The sequence below is a fragment of the Carlito syrichta genome, unplaced genomic scaffold (assembly GCF_000164805.1).
Source record: "Carlito syrichta isolate Samal-C Ts95f unplaced genomic scaffold, Tarsius_syrichta-2.0.1 Scaffold113548, whole genome shotgun sequence".
NCBI lineage: Eukaryota > Metazoa > Chordata > Mammalia > Primates > Tarsiidae > Carlito > Carlito syrichta.
The window spans coordinates 65,356-83,461 of record NW_007057644.1 but is presented as its reverse complement, the minus strand read 5'-3'; the positions used below and the strand labels follow the sequence as shown (position 1 = coordinate 83,461).

The 18,106-nt window shown below is 45.6% G+C and overlaps 1 protein-coding gene across 1 annotated transcript in view; it reads right to left on the bottom strand.

Annotated features, from left to right (window-relative positions):
- TBC1D31 (TBC1 domain family member 31) overlaps positions 1-18,106 on the bottom strand; it is a 76,028-nt gene that overhangs the window by 705 nt on the left and 57,217 nt on the right. The window contains exons 16-19 of the mRNA XM_021719085.1: positions 13,841-13,933; positions 4,951-5,091; positions 3,293-3,514; positions 1,543-1,681 (exon numbers count right to left, since the gene is read on the bottom strand). Of these exons, the coding sequence (XP_021574760.1) occupies positions 1,543-1,681; positions 3,293-3,514; positions 4,951-5,091; positions 13,841-13,933 (595 nt within the window). The remainder of the gene's footprint in view (positions 1-1,542; positions 1,682-3,292; positions 3,515-4,950; positions 5,092-13,840; positions 13,934-18,106) is intronic.

Sequence of the window (18,106 nt, the reverse complement as noted above, 5' to 3'; positions counted from 1 at the left end):
TCAGGCCATCCACTCACCTCAGCCTCCCAAAGGCGCGGGATGACAGGCTGTGCCACCGAGTACAGCTGCTACAGCATTTTAAAGACAAATGTGTTCCAAACCCAATGCTGAAACAAATATTCTAAAAATAAAATATTCAGGAAAAAATCCTACCGTGTTACCTGGCCCTGTGTGGCTTCATTTACAAGCCAAATATTTATTTATTGAATTGAGTGACTGCTGTCAGGGAACTGCTTTTGGCTACTTAGCAGCGGCTTTACAAACAACCGCTGGGAGCAGAGCGTGCCTGGGAGAGGCTCTGAGCTCTTCGCAGCGGTCAGCTTCATCCCACAGATGCTTACTGGTTAAGAGAAAGGCGTTCAGGGTGGCAGAACTGTGGAGTGGATACCATGACTACTTTTCCAATAATTAAATAAAAATAAATACATCGAATGCTTTCAAAACTGGCTAAGAGCAAGACAGTCCAGAATCAAGACTAAAATATTACACTGTGTCCAAGTGTAACGTTGGTTTTGTACTGATTTAAAGGGGCTAGTAAATACTGGAACTCGAAAATAAAAAGTACTTTGAAACTTCACTTCTCAGTCGGACTCAGTGGCTCAGCCTGTAATCCCGCGCTTTGGGAGGCTGGGGTGAGTGGACTGCCTGAACCCTCGGGTTCGAGACCCGCCTGGGCAACTTGGCGAGACCTCATCTCTACAATAAATCAAAAATCAGCCAGGCGTGGTAGCGCGCGCCTGTAGTTCCAGCTAATTGGAAGGCTGAGGCGGAAGGATCGCCGCAGCCCAGCAGGTCGAGGCTGTGGTGGCCGGGAGCGGTCACTGCACTCCAGCCTGGGCGACGGAGTGAGACTCCAACTCAAAAAAGAAAATGAAATGAAATGAAATGAAATAAAATAAAAAGTAGCCAGGTATGCGGCTCGTGCCAAAAAACAAAAACAAAAAAACTTCACTACCCTGAAACGTACTTACATACTCAGTGAGCTTCACTTTCTGAAAAACTGTCGTTTTCCCCCAAAGGAACATTAGCTTTTATGCATTTTTTGTTTTGCTGCCAAATAGCCTGAGCTTGCCAAATGTCTCCTCCATTCTACTCTGAAAGCTGACTCTCCAGCTGATGCCACTGCAAGCCTTGTTCCAGAACCTAACGTTGGCCGAAACCTTCTAGGAGTCTCGGGGCCGTTTCCACACACCCTGCTCTGCAGTCCAGCTGCTGGCCAAGCACCAGTGTCTGCGGAAATACCCCCAGGACAATGCTCGCATACTGGGAACTCGTCGCCCCTGGGATGGGGCGCAGGCCATGGTGGCAGAGCAGTGCGCCAGAGCGCCAGGACCACGCGGCCGGGTCTCGGCTTGGACTGTTTGCGCGACGGTCCCCCGCCGCAGCCCACCTTTCCCACCAAAACAGGCAACCTGATTCCCTTCAGCTGAGCAACAAGTTAAATGCAAGTGCCAAAACCCACCTCAGGGATTTACTCAGGCGAACAACACCACTGGCAGACCGAGCCGGCAGTACCACCAAGAGACGTGTGTGCACACTCACTTTTTTCAGGGGGGCTTCCAGCACGTTCTCTGGCAGCACTGATCTCCTGCTGTAAAAGCCCCTGCCGGGATGCATCCGAAAGAGCAGACGCTTGCTTCGCCGATCTCAAGCAAGACTCCTTGTCGCCGGCTTCCCTCCACTACGTCCAAACACACAGAACAGACTCCGTGAGCCTGTGTCCAGCCCGGCAGCGGGCCAGCCCTCCATGTCTCCGGCTGTTTCCTGGCTCGCCCCCGCAGAGGGGGCGGCGTGGGGCGGTGGTCACGGGCACCCACGCTGGCCCTCGGCTGCCGGGGAGCTCTGAGAGCAGAGGCAGGCTCGATGCTTCACTTGGCCCCTCAGGGCGCCACGACCTGCTGAGGTCACTGTGCCTTCCAGTAAGTGCCAAATCTCATGAGACTAAGCTAGTGCTGCAATTTTGCCTTATTTAGTTTGAATGCTATGCCTTAATAATAAAGTCAACAAAGTTCGGCAAATGAATTACTTGCTAAGTTCTGGTCCACATGATGACCACAGGGAAGTAAAATAATCTTCTCTATAAAAAGAGAAAATAATCTTAAAATCAGCTCAGAGGGTAACTAAGACAACACATTTAAAATACCATACAATTCCTAAAGGTTGCCAATGTTCTAGAAATTCTACAGCTTTTACATGGAAACACACATAACTTTTTTTTTTTTGAGTCGGAATCTCACTCTGCCCAGGCTGGAGTGCAGTGGTATGATCATGGCTCACCACAGCCTCAACCTCCAGGGTTCGGGCGATCCTCCTGCCCCAGCTCCCGAGTAGCTGGGACTACAGGCATGCGCCACCAGCTAACTTTTAAGTTTTTGTAAAGACGAAGTCTTGCTGTGTTGCCCAGGCTGGTCTCAAACACCTGGGCTCAAGCGATCCTCCCACCTCAGCCTCCCAAAGTGCTGGGATTACAGGCATGAGCCACTGCGCCTGGCCAGACACATAGGTTTTTTATATGTTATAGAAATACTAACACGTCGAATGACAAAAACTTGAAAGAATCACAAAATAGGAGGCCAGGAAGGACCATAAGAATCCACTCCTTTCCGTGGGTGCAGTGGCTCGCACCTGTCATCCCAGCACTTTGGGAGGCTGAGGCGGGAGGTTTGCCTGAGTCCAGGGGTTTGAGAGCAGCCTGGGCAACTTGGCAAGACCTCGTCTCCACAGGAAATAAAAAAACTGGCCAGGCATGGCGGGGCGTACCTGTAGTCCCAGCTACTCAGGAAGAATGGCCTGAGCCCAGCAGGTCGAGGCTGGGGTGCCGTGAGCGTGCCACTGCACTCCAGCCTGGGCAAGAGTGAGACTCTGACTCAAAAAAAGGGAATCCCCTCCTTTCACCAGCCAGGTGCAGTGGCCACCACGCTTGGCCTTCCCGACGGCACTTCTATCCGTTTATGGTCACTGATGCTTTGCGTGTGGTCACTCGCAGTCACGCCGTTCCTCCCTGTTCCAAGTCTTTTATAGTTCGGAGAATTAGGTAAATCGGGGCAGACACTGACCCAGTCAGCGGAACAAGCCAAGGAAGGCAAGGAAGCGAAGCACACTCAGGGCAATGGGGACGATGCTTGACCAGGAGCAGGTGGCACCAGCATTAGACCCCCTCTGAGAAGCACCTGTGGACGCCAGACTGCCTTTTCCAGTGAAAACCCCTCGGCTTGATGCTGTTGCCGTCTGGCAGGGCTGCTTCAGCATTTCCATGCTCAGTGTGAACAGCGGGGCCCCACCCCATTCTCACCTTCTTCGTTTCCTCCTCCAACACTGCATTTAACACCTCTATTTCTTTCCTTCTGTTTTCCCGAAGGAGTCTGGCTACTTCCTGGCAACATTTGAGTCTGGCTACTTCCTGGCAACATTTGCTTCGTTGCAAATCGTCACACTTTTGTTTCTGCAAAGCTTGAATTTTCCAGTCAGTATTCAGGCACGCTTGTTCAGTTTTTGCCAGATCTTCTTCCGTCATCTAAATTTCAGAAACAAGGTCAGACAACACACAGTGTGGCATGTCCATTCCATGTGGCCAAGTGTCCAGGGCAGCTGTTTACAGCCTTGGCTGCATCTTAGAATCACTCAGAATGTTTAAAACAAACTGACACCTGGGCCCCAGTACACATAATTAAATCAAACTCTGGGGTGGTTGGATATCGATACTTTAAAAAAAACTAGAAAAACAAACAAAAAAAACTCCAGCCTGGGCAACAGAGTGAGACTCCAACTCAAAAAAAAAATAAAAATAAAAAGGTTATTGGCCAGGTGCAGTGGCTCATGCCTGTCATTCCAGAACTTTGGGAGGCGGAGATGAAAGGACTGCCTGAGCCCAGTGGGTCAAGTCCAGCCTGAGCAACATGGCAAGACCTCATCTCTACAATAAATTAAAAAAAAAAAAAATTTGGCAGGGCATGGTGGCTCAAGTCTATAATCCCAGCACTTTGGGAGACCAAGGTGAGTGGATTGCCTGAGCCCACAGGTTTGAGAACAGCCTGGGGAACTTGGTGAGACCTCATTTCTACAATAAATCAAAAAACATTAGCTGGGCATGGTAGCACGTGCCTGTAGTTCCAGCTACTTGGAAGGCTGAGGTGGAAGGATCGCCTGAGCCCAGCAGGTTGATGCTGGGGTGGCCGTGAGCGTGCCACTGCACTCCAGCCTGGGCAACAGAGTGAGACTCTGACTCAAAGAAAAAAAAAAAAGAAGAAATGGTTATTTGTCATCGTGTAGAATCCTGATCTTCAAGTGATTCTAACGCACAGCCAAGGCTGAGAACATCTAGGCTAGGGGATGGGTGGGATTCAATGATCTCCATGTTTCCAGCCTCTTGAGGAGAACTCAGAAGAGCCTTTTTAACAGGCTGAACAAAAGCCTATTAAAACAACCAACCCCGGCAGAATATTTGGGGGAATGGCTGAAGGGCTGCTGTAGCCGGGGAGGTCTTCACCATGCATTAGTGCTGGCTTCTGGAAGAGGGCCAGACCTGGACACGCCCGTTTAACACTTTGTTAAGGAGATCATAGAGAAGTCTCCAGCTTTACTTCAATCCTCTTAAGTCAGCGTTTCTGCAAGCATGCTCCATAAGAAATTCTAAGCCAGGCACAGTGACTCACGCCTGTCATCCTAAGCACTTCGGAAGGCTGAGGCGCGAGGACTGCCCGAGTCCGAGGGTTCGAGACTAGACTCGGCAACTTGGCGAGACCTCGTCTCTACAAGAAATCAAAAAAAGTAGCCAGGCACGGTGGTGTACGCCTGTGGTTCCAGCTGCTTGGAAGGCTGAGTGGTGAGGACTGCCTGAGCCCAGCAGGTTGAGGCTGCGGTGTGGTGGCTGTGAGCATGATGTTGGTTCTCTTGCAAGGATGGCAGGTATGGCTCCCCAATACCCCTGGGCTGAGTCTGCCCTGTCACTACCTGCTGAGTCTTCTGGCCCTGGGCTCCACCCATTTCCACCAGTTTGTGAATCATGTGCTCTTCGAGGTCCACTCTTTGCCTAAAGGCACGTGCATCTTCTCGCAATGCCTTTGCAGCAGCTTCTTGCCTTTCACCAAGATCCTGTTAAAAGTCATTTATAAAACAATCACAGACTTAGATGATAAAGCTCGCACACAGAGATGACTTCTCCTAACAGTGATATCACACAAAAGAAAGCTGTAATCGTCTAATTTTATTTTATTTTTTCAGTTGGAGTCTCACTCTGTCACCCAGGCTGGAGTGCAGTGGCGCGCATGCTCACGGCCACCCCAGCTTCAACCTCTGGGCTCCGGCGATCCTTCTGCCTCAGCCTTCCGAGTAGCTGGAACCACAGGCATGTGCTACTACGCCCGACTAATTTTTTATTTTCTGTAGAGACGAGGTCTTGCCAAGTTGCCTGGACTGGTCTCGAACCCACGGGCTCAGGCAGTCCACTCGCTTCGGCCTCCCAAAGTGCCCAGACAGATTACAGGCTGAGTGAGCATCAAGCCCAGCCTAATTTTCAAAATAAAAGGCAGAGTGGTGCCATCAGCAAGAATGACAGGCAGAGGCCTCCGAAGACCCTCTCATCCATAAGACCACTGAGAACCCTGGCAAAAATGGTCAAAACCAACCTTTCCAGAATTGTGGAAACTGACTGAAGGCTTGCAGCAATCTGGGAGCACGTATTTGCAAAAACAGCAAGCTCTGTGACTTCTTATTCTTATTCTCAGCTCCTCCCAAGCTGTGCCTCAGCCTTGAAAGCTGTGGCTTGGAAACCAATGGGTGTGGAGGAGAGGGCAGTGGGGATGGGATTGGACGGCACTCTTCAAGCCACCATTCCTAGAGAACTGGAGGTGGCTCCCTGGGGATCCCACTCCCAAGGCTGTCTTCCGTTGACCTCACTCAGAACTACCTAGTGCAGAACATCCTTTCCTCTGGGGAAGTTGCTGAAAACAATTCGAGGACATTGTTGAGTATCTTGGCTGCAAATAGTAAAGCAAAAAGCGCACAGAAAATGCTGGAGAATTCGAAGTTCACAGGAGGCTGTAATAAGCTCCCAGAGCCTCCTGGGATTCTGGAAGGCCATGTGCTCCTGATGGGCTGTGCACCTGCCAAGGGCTGTGTGCTCAGACTTGAGGGGGCCACCTGTGGTGGACTCTGAGGTTTGGCACCACCAGGATGTGACATCGAATTGCAATCTGCCTGGCTGAGTGTTAAAGGCGTCCCTAATGCACACAGAGCTCCTCAGCAAAGGTTAGCAGCTTCCTGGTTCAAAGACTCAGATAAGAAAATCTCCAGGCAATCATTAGCTGACCCTAAGCTAACTGGGCAGAGACAGCGGTGGCTACACATGACAAGGAACAGGGAGGGAGTTCACAGAATTAGTTCAGAAGTCACTTAGCAAAGAGACATGAAGAAACCCTGTAGGGGGAGCAATCTGGTTTTCAGAACTGCCACATTATATTATAGATGGTCTAGGCTTGACTTAAATTAGTTTTTGACTTTAAATGGGTATGTCAGGATATTAAATGCATTTTTTTTTTTGAGTTGGAGGCTCACTCTGTTACCCAGGCTGGGGTGCAGTGGTATGCTCACAGCTACGGCAGCCTTAACCTGGTGGGCTCAGGTGGTCCTTCCGCCTTAGCCTTCCAAGTAATTGAGCCTAAGGGCACGCACCACCAGGCCCAGTTAATTTTTTGATTTATTATAGAGATGAGGTAGTCTAGGCTGGTCTTAAACTCCTGAGCTTGTACAATCCTCTAAGCCTTGGTCTCCCAAAGTGCTAGGATTACAGGCTTGAGCCACTGCGTTTGATTTAAATGCATTTTGAACTTAATAATATTTTAAACTTACGATGCATGTATTGGGATGTAACCCCATCATATATCAAGTAACATCTGTATTTAAAATAACAGACCTTTAACAAAAACTACATACTCAAAAAACAAGAAAGTATGATCCATACATACTTCGAATAAACATTAATCACACTATCTCCAAAGAAAATATAAACTGGCCAATAAATTATATGAAAAGATGCTTCACATCATTGGTCACAGGGAAATGCAAATCAAAAGCACGGTGAGATACCACCTCACACCCACGGGCACGGCTATAATCCAAAGGACAGACAGTAACAAGTGCTATGAGAAGGTGGAGAACCTAGAAATCTCTGTCCCCAGGTGTAGGCCCAAGAGAGGGAAAACACACATCTTCACGAAAAGCTATACATGCGTGTTCACAGCAGCATCATTCATCACAGCACAACAGCACAATCAAATGTCTACCAACTAACAAATATGCAACATGTGGTCTATTCGTACGACAGAGTACTATTCAGCCATGATGAGGCATGAAGCACTGATGCAGGTACCACATGCATGAACCTTGAGGCTGACATGTGGAGGAAGCCAGTCACAAAACCGCACACTGCACGATCCTACTAACATGAAACATCCAGAACAGGCAATCCAGAGACAGAAGCACACAAGTGGTTGGCAGGGGTGGGGGAGTGGGAGCGAGTGCTCATGGGTGTGGTGGCTGGGAGGGCAGAGAGTTGAAAAGCAAAAAACGTCAAATTAAGGTTCCAGATCTCCTTGTTGATTTTTTGCCTCGATGATCTATCTCGAGTTGTTAGTGGGGTAGTTAAGTCCCCAGCTAGGATCTTTTTAGAGTCAATATCTTTTTTTAGTTTACTTGGTAGCTGTTTTGCAAAAGCTGGTGCTCCTGTGTTGGGTACATATATGTTTAGGATGGATATTTCTTATTGATGGATTGAGTCTTCCATCATTATGTAGTGTCTTTCTGTATCTTTCTAAATTTTTGGTAGTTTAAAGGTTGCTTTGTCTGACAATAAGATCGCGACTCTTGCCTTGTGTTCCGTTTGCCTGAAAATTTGTTTTCCATCCTCTGAGTCCAAACCCAAATTCCACCCAAACCCACAAAAACATAGACACTAAACAGCATGATGCTGAATGACTATTGGGTCAACACAGAAATCAAAACAGAAATTAAAAGATTCCTGGAAACAAATAAAAATGAGGAAACATCTTTTTTCATTTTTATTTATTTTGAAACATCTTACTAAAACCTCTGGGATGCCATGAAATCAATTCTAAGAGGAGAATTTATATTTCTATGAAAACATCTCAAAAAAAATGGAAACATCACAAGTTAACAGCTCAACAAATCACCTCAGGGAGCTGGAAAAACAAGACCACCAAACCCCTAAATTCAGGAGAAGAATCCAGATCACCAAAGTAAAAGCCCAAATATGCGACATAGAAGACAAAAATATCATAGAAAAAAAAAAAAAAAATCAACAGAGAACAAAAAGGTGGTTCTTTGAAAAGATAAACAAGATCGATGGATCCCTAATCAGACTGACCAAAAAAAGAGAGAGAAAGCCCAAATAAACACAATCAGAAACACAAAAGATCAAGTCACAACTGATCCTGAGGAAATACAAAAGATTAGAGATTACTATGTACACCTGTATGGAAACAAACTTGAAAACCTAAATGAAATGGAGGGCTTTCTGACATCACACAACCCCCCAAGGTTGAAACCAGAAGAAATCAAGACCCTAAATAGACCAATAACAACCTTGGAAATTGACTCCCTGTCATAAGAAAACCACCTACAAAAAAAAAGCCCTGGACCAGATGGCTTTCCAGTGGAATTTTACAAAACATGCAATGAGGAGCTGATGCCAATTCTATTGAAAGTATTCCAGGCAACTGAGAAAGACAAAATTCTCCCCAAATCATTTTATGAAGCAAATGTCACACTGATACCCAAGCTGGGTAAAGATCCAACAAAGAAAGAGAACTATAGGCCAATATCCCCGATGATCAGAGATGCAAAAATTCTCAACAAGATTCTGGCAAATCAGATCCAACAACACATCTCAAAAATCATCCACCATGATCAAGTAGGCTTCATCCCAGGGATGAAGGGCTGGTTCAACATCTACAAGACCATAAATGTAATTAAATACATCAACAGATGCAAAAACAAGAACCACATGATTATATCATTTGATGCAGAAAAAGCTTTCAATAAAATCCAGCAGCCCTTCTTGATAGAAACCCTTGAACACCTAGGCATAGATGGAACACACCTCAAAATAGTAAGAGCCGTCTATGATGAACCCATAGCCAACATACTGCTAAACAGACAGAAATTGGAACCATTTCCCCTGAAAACCGGAACAAGACAAGACTGCCCACTCTCACCCCTTCTGTTCAACATAGTGTTGGAATTCCTAGCTACAGCAATCAAACAAGAGAAGGAAATCAAGGGTATTTATTTATTTGTTTATTTTTGAGTTGGAGTCTCACTGTGTCGCCCAGACTGGAGTGCAGTGGGCGCTCCCGGCCACCGCAGCCTCGACCTGCTGGGCTCCCGGCGATCCTTCCGCCTCAGCCTTCCGAGTAGCCGGAATTACAGGCACGCGCTACCACGCCCGGCTGATTTTTTGATTTATTGTTGAGATGAGGTCTCGCTGCCCAGGCGAGTCTCGAACCCGCGGGCTCAGGCAGTCCACTCACCTCAACCTCCCAAAGGCACGGGATTACAGGCTGAGCCACCGAGCCCAGCGGAAATCAAGGGTATTTAAATAGGAAAAGAGGAAGTTAAATTATCCCTCTTTGCAGATGACATGGTCCTACAGCTTGAAAACCCAAGATGATCTGTCAAAAACTTCCTTGCACTGGTAAAGGACTTGGGCAGTCTCGGGGAACAAAATAAATGTGCAAAAGACAGTTGCAGCATAAGATCCCAGCACTTTGGGAGGCCGAGGAGAGTGGATTGCCTGAGCCTGCCTGCAGTTTCGAGACCAGCCTCTATAATAAATAAATAAAAAATAGCCAGGTGTGGTAGTATGCACCTACAGTTCCAGCTACTTGGAAGGCTAAGGCAGAAGGATCACAGAGCCCAACAGGTTGACCCTGGGGTGGCTGTGAGTGTGCCACTGTACTCCAGCTTGGGTGAGAGTCAGACTCCAACTCAAGAAAAAAAAAAAAAGACAGTCACAATCTTATACACCAACAACAAACAAATCATAAAAAGCACAATTCCATGCACAATAGCCACCAAAAAAATGAAATACCTCGACATCTTCCTAATCAGAGAAGTGAAAGATCTTTACGATGAAAACTACCAAACACTGTTCAAAGAAATCAAAGAAGACACAAACAAATGGAAAAATATTCCATGCTCACGGATTGGAAGAATTAACATTGTTAAGATGTCTATCCTACCAAAGGCAATCTATAGACTTACTGCATACCCATTAAATTACCAACATCATTCTTCTCAGACCTAGAAACGACAATACAGACATTCACTTGGAAACATAAAAGACCATGAATAGCCAATCTTTAGCAAAAGTAGCAAAAGTAACAAAGGGGAAAGTATCACACTTTCAGACTTTAAGCTCTACTATAAGGCTGTAACAAGCAAAACAGCCTGGTATTGCTACAAGAACAGGCCTACAGACCAGTGGAGCAGGATAGAGATTCTGGAAGCAAAACCTCAATTTCTCAACCAGCTCATCTTCGACAAAGCCTTCACCAACAACCACTGGGGAGAAGAAAACCTATTCAGTAAATAATGCTGGAAAAACTGGCTGACCACATGCAGAAGACTGAAACAGGACCCCTACCTATCACCATACACAAAAATCAACTCTAAATGGATCAAAGACCTAAACTTCAAACTATGAGAATTCTAGAAGAAAACGTAGGAAACATCCTTAAGCACATTGGAGTAGGCAACCAATTCTTGATCAAATTCCCAAAAGAGAATGCCGTAAGAGATAAGATAGACAAGTGGGCCCTCATCAAACTGAAAAGATTCTGCAAAGCAAAAGAAACCATCAAGAGAGCAGGAAGACAGCCACAGAATGTGAAAAATATGTCAACTGTATTCTGACAAAAGCCTAACATCCAGGATCCACAAGGAACTCAAACACGCCGAAAGGAAGGAAAAAACCCAACCCTATTTTTAAAAAGTGAACAAAAGATATGAATAGCCACTTCTCAAAACAAGACATATAAGCAGCCAACAGACACATGAAAAAATGCTCAGCCTCACTAATCATCAAAGAAATGCAAATTAAAACCATATTGAGATACCACCTAACTCCAGTCAGGATGGTCATCATCAATAACTCACAAAACAACAGATGCTGGACAGGATGCGGGAAAAAGGGAACACTTCTACAATGTTGGTGGGAGTGGAAACTAGTATAACCTCTATGGAAAACAGTGTGGTGATTTCCAAAAGATCTGAAAATCGACCTTCCATATGATCCAGCAATCCCCCAGAGGAACACACCCAGAGGAACGCAAATCACTCTACAAAAAAGATACCTACATATGCATGTTTACTGCAGCATTATTCATAACAGCAAAAACATGAAACCATCCATACTGCCCATAGAAAGTGAACTGAATAAAGAAGATGTGGTACATAAACACAATAGAATATTATGCAGCCATAAAGAAAAACAAAATTATACACTTCATAGCAACTTGGATGGATTTAGTGTCTACAATATTCAGTGATCTATCACAGAAACAAAGATCTGAGTATCACATACACTCACTCATAAGCAGTCCCTGAACATTTATCATAACCCTGTAAGAAAGGGATTGGCCGTAGAGGGACACTGTCGGCGGGGCTGGGGGCAGGGGAGCACATAACATCAATGAGCGTGCCCAACCTCAAACTAGGTGAAGTGACGACCGAGAGGAGGCCCAAACCTTACCTGTACAATGACCACTTATGTACCTAACCCTGAATTGTACCCCACATCTTTAAAATAAAAAAAAAGCAAAATACAAAAGTGTTTGTACCAAATACTATCACTTATCACTGTTAATGATGTTAGCAGTCAATATTCCTTCATGGAGGGATTTTTTTCCCCACTTTTCTAATTATCAAGCAAGAGCATAATTACCTTTGTAATTTCCTAAAAATAAAAATCTTCAATTATATGCAGGAAAAAAAAATTATATATACACATATATGTAGATGCTTATTGCCAAAAACTGCAAACCACTTAAAACATCCAACAACAGAAGAAAGTTTAATAAGTTACGGTTCATCAACAGCCACTACAAAGGACAATTGTGAAGATCTGTGGCCACTTAGAAAAAGAATGTTATTAAGTGAAAAAGGAAGGTGGAACTTGGAATTTCAGCTACTTTATAAAGAGGTGAAGGCACGTGTGTAGAGATTAAGGACGAGGAAACAAGGAATTCAAGAGTATCAAGGACTGGACGGTGCTGGGAAGAAGTACATCACAAGAGGAAAGCACTGCGCTGGCCTTGGAAACACACACTAAGGCATTTAGGGGTTGCCGGGCACAGTGGCTCATGCCTGTCGTCCCAGCACTTTGGGAGGCAGAGGTGGGAGGGTCACTTGACCCAGAAGTTTGAGACCAGACTGCCAACATAGTGAGACCGCATTGCTACCAAAAAAAAAAAAAAAAGCTAGCCAGGCATGGAGGTGCATACCTGTAGTCCCAGTTACTTGGGAGACTGAGGGAGAATTGCCTGAGCCTGGGAGGTCAAGGCTGCAGTAAACTGCGACTGACCCACTGCACTCCAGCCTGGGCAACAGACTGAGACCCCGACTCAAAAAAAAAAAAAAAAAAATCCAAGAGAAATAACAGCTGCACATTCTTGATTTTTTCTTGCTACTATCTGTTAACTCTAAAATTATATATTCTGATTGCCACTATCCTCCATCCTTAAAGAAAAGATAATAACAAGTAAAATTTAGCTTAATCCAAATGAATTACATCTAATTCCAAATCATAGGAGACTTAGTCAAACCACAAATCTCTTGCTCAGTTCTAGAAGAAATTCAGTGTAGAATCTTAAAAAATGTTCAAATATAAAAGAATGCGATGTATTTTTTTTTTTTTTTTGAGTTGGAGTCTCACTTTTGTTGCTTAGGCTGGAGTGCAGTGGCATGCTCATGACCATGGAGCCTTGACCTGCAGGGCTTAGGTGATCCTTCCGTTTCAGCCTTCTAAGTAGCTGGAACTACAGATGCATGCCACCATGCCCAGCTAGTTTTTTTTGTGTGTGATTTATTGTAGACACAAGGTCTCACCAAGTTGTCCAGATTGGTCTTGAACCCCTAGTCTCAGGCAATCCTCTTGCCTAGCCTCCCAAAGTGCTGGGATTACAGGTTGAGCCACCACGTCAAGTCTTAAATCTTATTTAATGTGGACAGCAATCCTGTGTATGTTACCTGCCATGAATCCAGTTTTCACTGATTTCAAACTCAGAGTCTGACATCAGGAGAGCTGAAGGAAGTGAAAACTTGTAGTTTCAACACCAAATAAATGAATAACAAAACATTTTCCCCAAATAATAAAAACGTCTATTAACAAATCTCCTTTTCCCAGTGTCCTGAACATGGAATTATATGTACTAAGCAGATATTTGCTGATTTGATTCCAGAGGATTTCAGTCTACAGTACTGTATAGCTCTGCCTGATGTACCTTTTAAGATCCTGGTGAGGTACTGGAATAATTATGTCATCGTTATATACAAACAGAAAAGTTCAGTCAGCTGGCAAAAATTCCGAGACAAGATCGGAGGCTTATACCTGGTGCCTCAGACAGCAGAGTAAGCAGTTCAGAAACATGAACTGAAGAATGAGGACAGGCCACACGTTCAGAACTCTGGCTACTGCACAGTCCTGATGACACCACATTCTGCTTAAAAAGCAAGTAAAATGAGCCTTCGAGAAGCATGAATGCTATAGTCTAGAAAGGGCTGGTACCAGCCCTGCTTTGCTATGTTGGAAATGCCTGGTTTATACCTTCTCAAAAAGCCTTTTTTGTGACTCGAGTTCCAGCCATCTCACTTCCAGGTCTTTGGCTCTGGCAGCAATTTCTTGATCTCGCATATGCATCTAAGGTAGAACAAAAAGCTGTGAACACCAAAAAGAATTGACAAGATAACTGCTAATGGAGTTCATCATCTAATAATCTTTCATTTTAATCTTATTTTAATAGAGATAGTGAATCTTGATGTGCTGGCGAGGCTGGTCTTGAACTCCTGGCCTCAAGCAGTCCTCCCATCTCAGTGCTGGAATTACAGGTGTGAGCCACCATGCCCAGTAATCTTGTAATCTGCACAATCTACTAACTAACAGTATTTAAAATAGTAGGGCCAGGCATGGTGCTCACACCTATAATCCCAGCACTTTGGGAGCCAGAGGTGAGAAGACTGCCTGAGCCCAGAGGTTCAAGACCAGCCTGGGCAACCTGGCGAAACCTCGTCTCTACAGTAAATCAAAAAATTAGCTGAATATGGTGGTGCACCTGTAGTTCCAGCTAAGGGAGGCTGAGGCGGAAGGATCACCTGAGCCCAGCAGGTCAAGGCTGTCGTGGCTGTGAGCAGGCCACAGTACTCCAGCCTGGATGACAGAATGAGACTCCAACTCAAATAAATAAGTCAATAAATAAAAATAAAATAAGATAATAGGAAGCTTGGGCAACATAACAAGACCTTGTCTCTACAAAAAATTTTTAAAAATTAGCTGGGTGTGGTGGTGTGTGCCTGTAGTTCCGGTCACTCAGGAGGCTAGGGCAGGAGGACCGCCCAATACCAGGAGGTTGAGGTTGTGGTGAGCCATGATCATACGACTGCATTCCAGCCTGGGCAGCAGAATAAGACCCTGACTCAAAAAATAAGTAAGCAAATAATAGGAATTTGGTTTTTGAAACCAGAGTAACTGACAGTATGTTAATATGCACTGCAGAATCTGGGAATAATCTCTCATTTAATGTTAAGTCTAATATTTTAAAAAAGAAAGCACAAGCACCATATGCCCACCTGCCCAGACGAGAGAGACAGATGGCACTTCCTACCATGCAACAGCAGCCAATATTATGAGTTAAAAAACTTAATTTAAATTTGGGGTGGATTAAAACACAACATTTATTTAATGCTCTTTTTGATTAAACTCCTATACTCTTATAAACTCCAGGCTTAAATGTCTTGTGGACTGTTCGACCGCGTGTGTCCTGTGCCAACCTAGTGAAGTTAGAGTTCACCTGTCTCCACAATTTGATTCCTTGGAAGTTTCTATTCCTCCATCTTTGAAGGCCTGGGTAAGGCACTGTCTAGAGTATCTTAGCCATCATTTTCAATATCAGGCTCCTCAGGCCCCAGTGCTGAGGGGTGAGCACAAAGCACGCAAGGTGTTTCAAACAAACGGAACAACAGAAGTGCAACCCGTCAGCCATGCCCTCCATCCACTTACTCGGCAGACAGGTACTGACTGCATCACTGCCTTGGTCCATAGGGTAAAGCAGGAGATGCTGTCGACTGTGGCGAAAGACGTGCTCACGATGCCCCGGACAGAAGAAACCGCCCAAGTGAGAAGGTGGTGGGAGTGCAAAGACACACACCCGAGAGTCAAGGCGCCTCGGGCGGGCACCAGGCAGCACCGGGAGGGTCTGGGGAAAGCAGCCCACTCAAGGCGGATGCTGACTACAGGACACCAAAACAGTGCCCGGCCATGAGGGGAGACGAAGTGCACACAGCAGGCCACACCTGCCAGGAATTTCTCACAGACGTGCTTTCGCCTGTGACTTCAGAGACACCAGCGCGGGCCGGGGCAAAAGCAGATGGACTTTGCTTGCGGCTAACTGATGTCTGCAGTCACACGCACAGGTCACTTTGGACTCAAGCAGCCTTTCCTGCTGGGGCCGGAACGGAGAGAGGCAGAGAAACTTCTGCAGTGTGGCAGGGTCAGAGCGCAAGCTCCGAATGGGCAGCTGGAAGGACGGGAGGCTACAAAGTGGGCCGAGGCCAGATCAGGCCGCTGAAGGGGCTTCACAGGATTCGTGGACCAGAAATGCCTTTCTGATCTCACAGGGTTGGGAATAAAGATGTCAGAGTTGTGCGCTTGTATTGCACTGGGGAAGAACACACACTTTTCCAGATAATGAAATAGGCATCGTATTCACTAGATGAGATAGAAGGAATCTAAGATTTTGAAAACCAATGTAAATTTAATTATCTTTAACCAAAACAAGAAGTATCATGCTAGCCAGGCGTGGTGGCTCACGCCTGTAATCCCAGCACTTTGGGAGGCGGAGGCGAGAGGAATACCTGAGCTCAGGGGTTCGAGACCAGCCTGAGCAACATGATGAGACCCAATCTCTACAATAAATTAAAAAAACCAGCTGGGCATGGTGGCATATGCCTGTGGTTCCAGCTACTTGGAAGGCTGAGGCGGAAGGATCACCTGAGACCAGCAGGTCGACACTGGGGTGGCCATGAGCGTGCTATTGTACTCCAGCCTGGGCAACAGAGTGAGACTCTGACTCAAAAGAAAAAAAAAAGCAGTATGCTATAAAAAGAGATAATAGATTTCTAACACAGATTAATTTATGATACTTTAAGAGCTGGGCCTATAATCCCGCACTTTGGGAGGCTGAGGTGAGAGGACTGCTTGAGCCCATGGGTCTGAGACCAGCCTGGGCAGCTTGGCAAGACCTCATCTCTACAATAAATCAAAAAATTAGCTGGGCATGGTGGCACATGCCTGTCGTCCCAGATACTTAAATGGCTGAGGTGGAAGGATTGCCTGAGCCCAGCAGGTCGAGGCTACAGTGGCTGTCAGCTGCCACTGCACTCCAGCCTGGGTGACAGAGTGAGACTCCAACTCAAAAAAAAAGATACTTTAAGAGACTTAAAAAACATGTTCAGTATTTTGCCAGGTGTGGTGGCTCATGCCTATAATTCCAGCACTTTGGGAGGATGAGGCAGGAGGATCACTTAAGCCCAGGAGTTCAAGACCAGTCTGGGAAACAGAGTGAGACCTCATCTCTACAAAAAATTAAAAAGTGAGCTGGGTGTGGTGGTGTGTGCCTGAAGTCCCAGTTACTTGGGAGGCAGAGGTGGAAGGATCGCTTGAGCCCAGGAGGTCGAGGCTGCAGGAGCCACGCTTGTGCCACTGCACTCCAGCCTGGGTGACGGACTGAGACGATGACTCAATAATAAAACATAAAACATCCAGTATTTCATCAAAACTAGGTTGACATTCCCTAAGTTAGTGTATAAATCAGTGTACATCTGAAGAGAAATCCCAGTAGGACAGGGAGAGGTGGGAATTCAGAGTGACAACATTCTCCAAGTCTACTATTTGGAAAGACTAATATTCGAGAATACTGAAGAAGACTTTGACTAGGAAGGCTAATGAGTGGGACCAGGCTACTCAGGAAACACCACAAAGCTACTATTATTCAAACAGTATGGCACTGCCTTAGGGAGAGAAAAAGCAAGGGAGATGGAACATGGAGGGGAGTTCAACGTGTGCTAGCATCAGACAGCCATTACTCTGCTAAGAGTCAACAAACGATGCAAGACTCAACAGTGGACTTGTCCTTTGGAAACCAGTAAGCTTAGTCCCCAACTCATTCATTGCATCCACTTTTCAGACACGTCAAGGCTGGCAGACTTTCTGGAAAGAGTAAGATGGCAAACATTTTAGGCTTGTGGGCTACACGCTTTCTGTCAACGTGCTCCTCTGCCACTGTCGTGCAAAAGCAACCACAGATGACATGTACACGAATGGGTAGAAAGGCATTCCAATAAAACGGTATTTATGAACCTAACAAACATTTAAATTTCATATTTTAAAAAAACATTTAAAATGTTAAAATCAGCCGGGCTCAGTGGCTCAGCCTGTAATCCTGCGCTTTGGGAGGTCGAAGCTGCGGTGGCCGGGAGCGTCCACTGCACTCCAGTCTGGGCGACAGAGTGAGACGCCAACTCAAAAAAAAATAAATAAGTAAAAATAAAATAAAATGTTAAAATCACTCTAGCTCCCGGACCATGTAAAACAGGTGGTGGGCCAAAGGGCTGGTGTGGAGTGGTCTGCCAGTCCCTGAGATCCACTGAAGACTGAAACAAATTCAGAAAACAGAACACGAGAAGAAAATATGCCTAAGTGGTCGCATAACTTTAGCATGGGAAGGTCTTTCTAAATATGACACAAAACTCGGAAGTCACCAACAATGAATCAAGTTGATTCTTCTTTTTTTTTTTTTTGAGTTGGAGTCTCACTGTC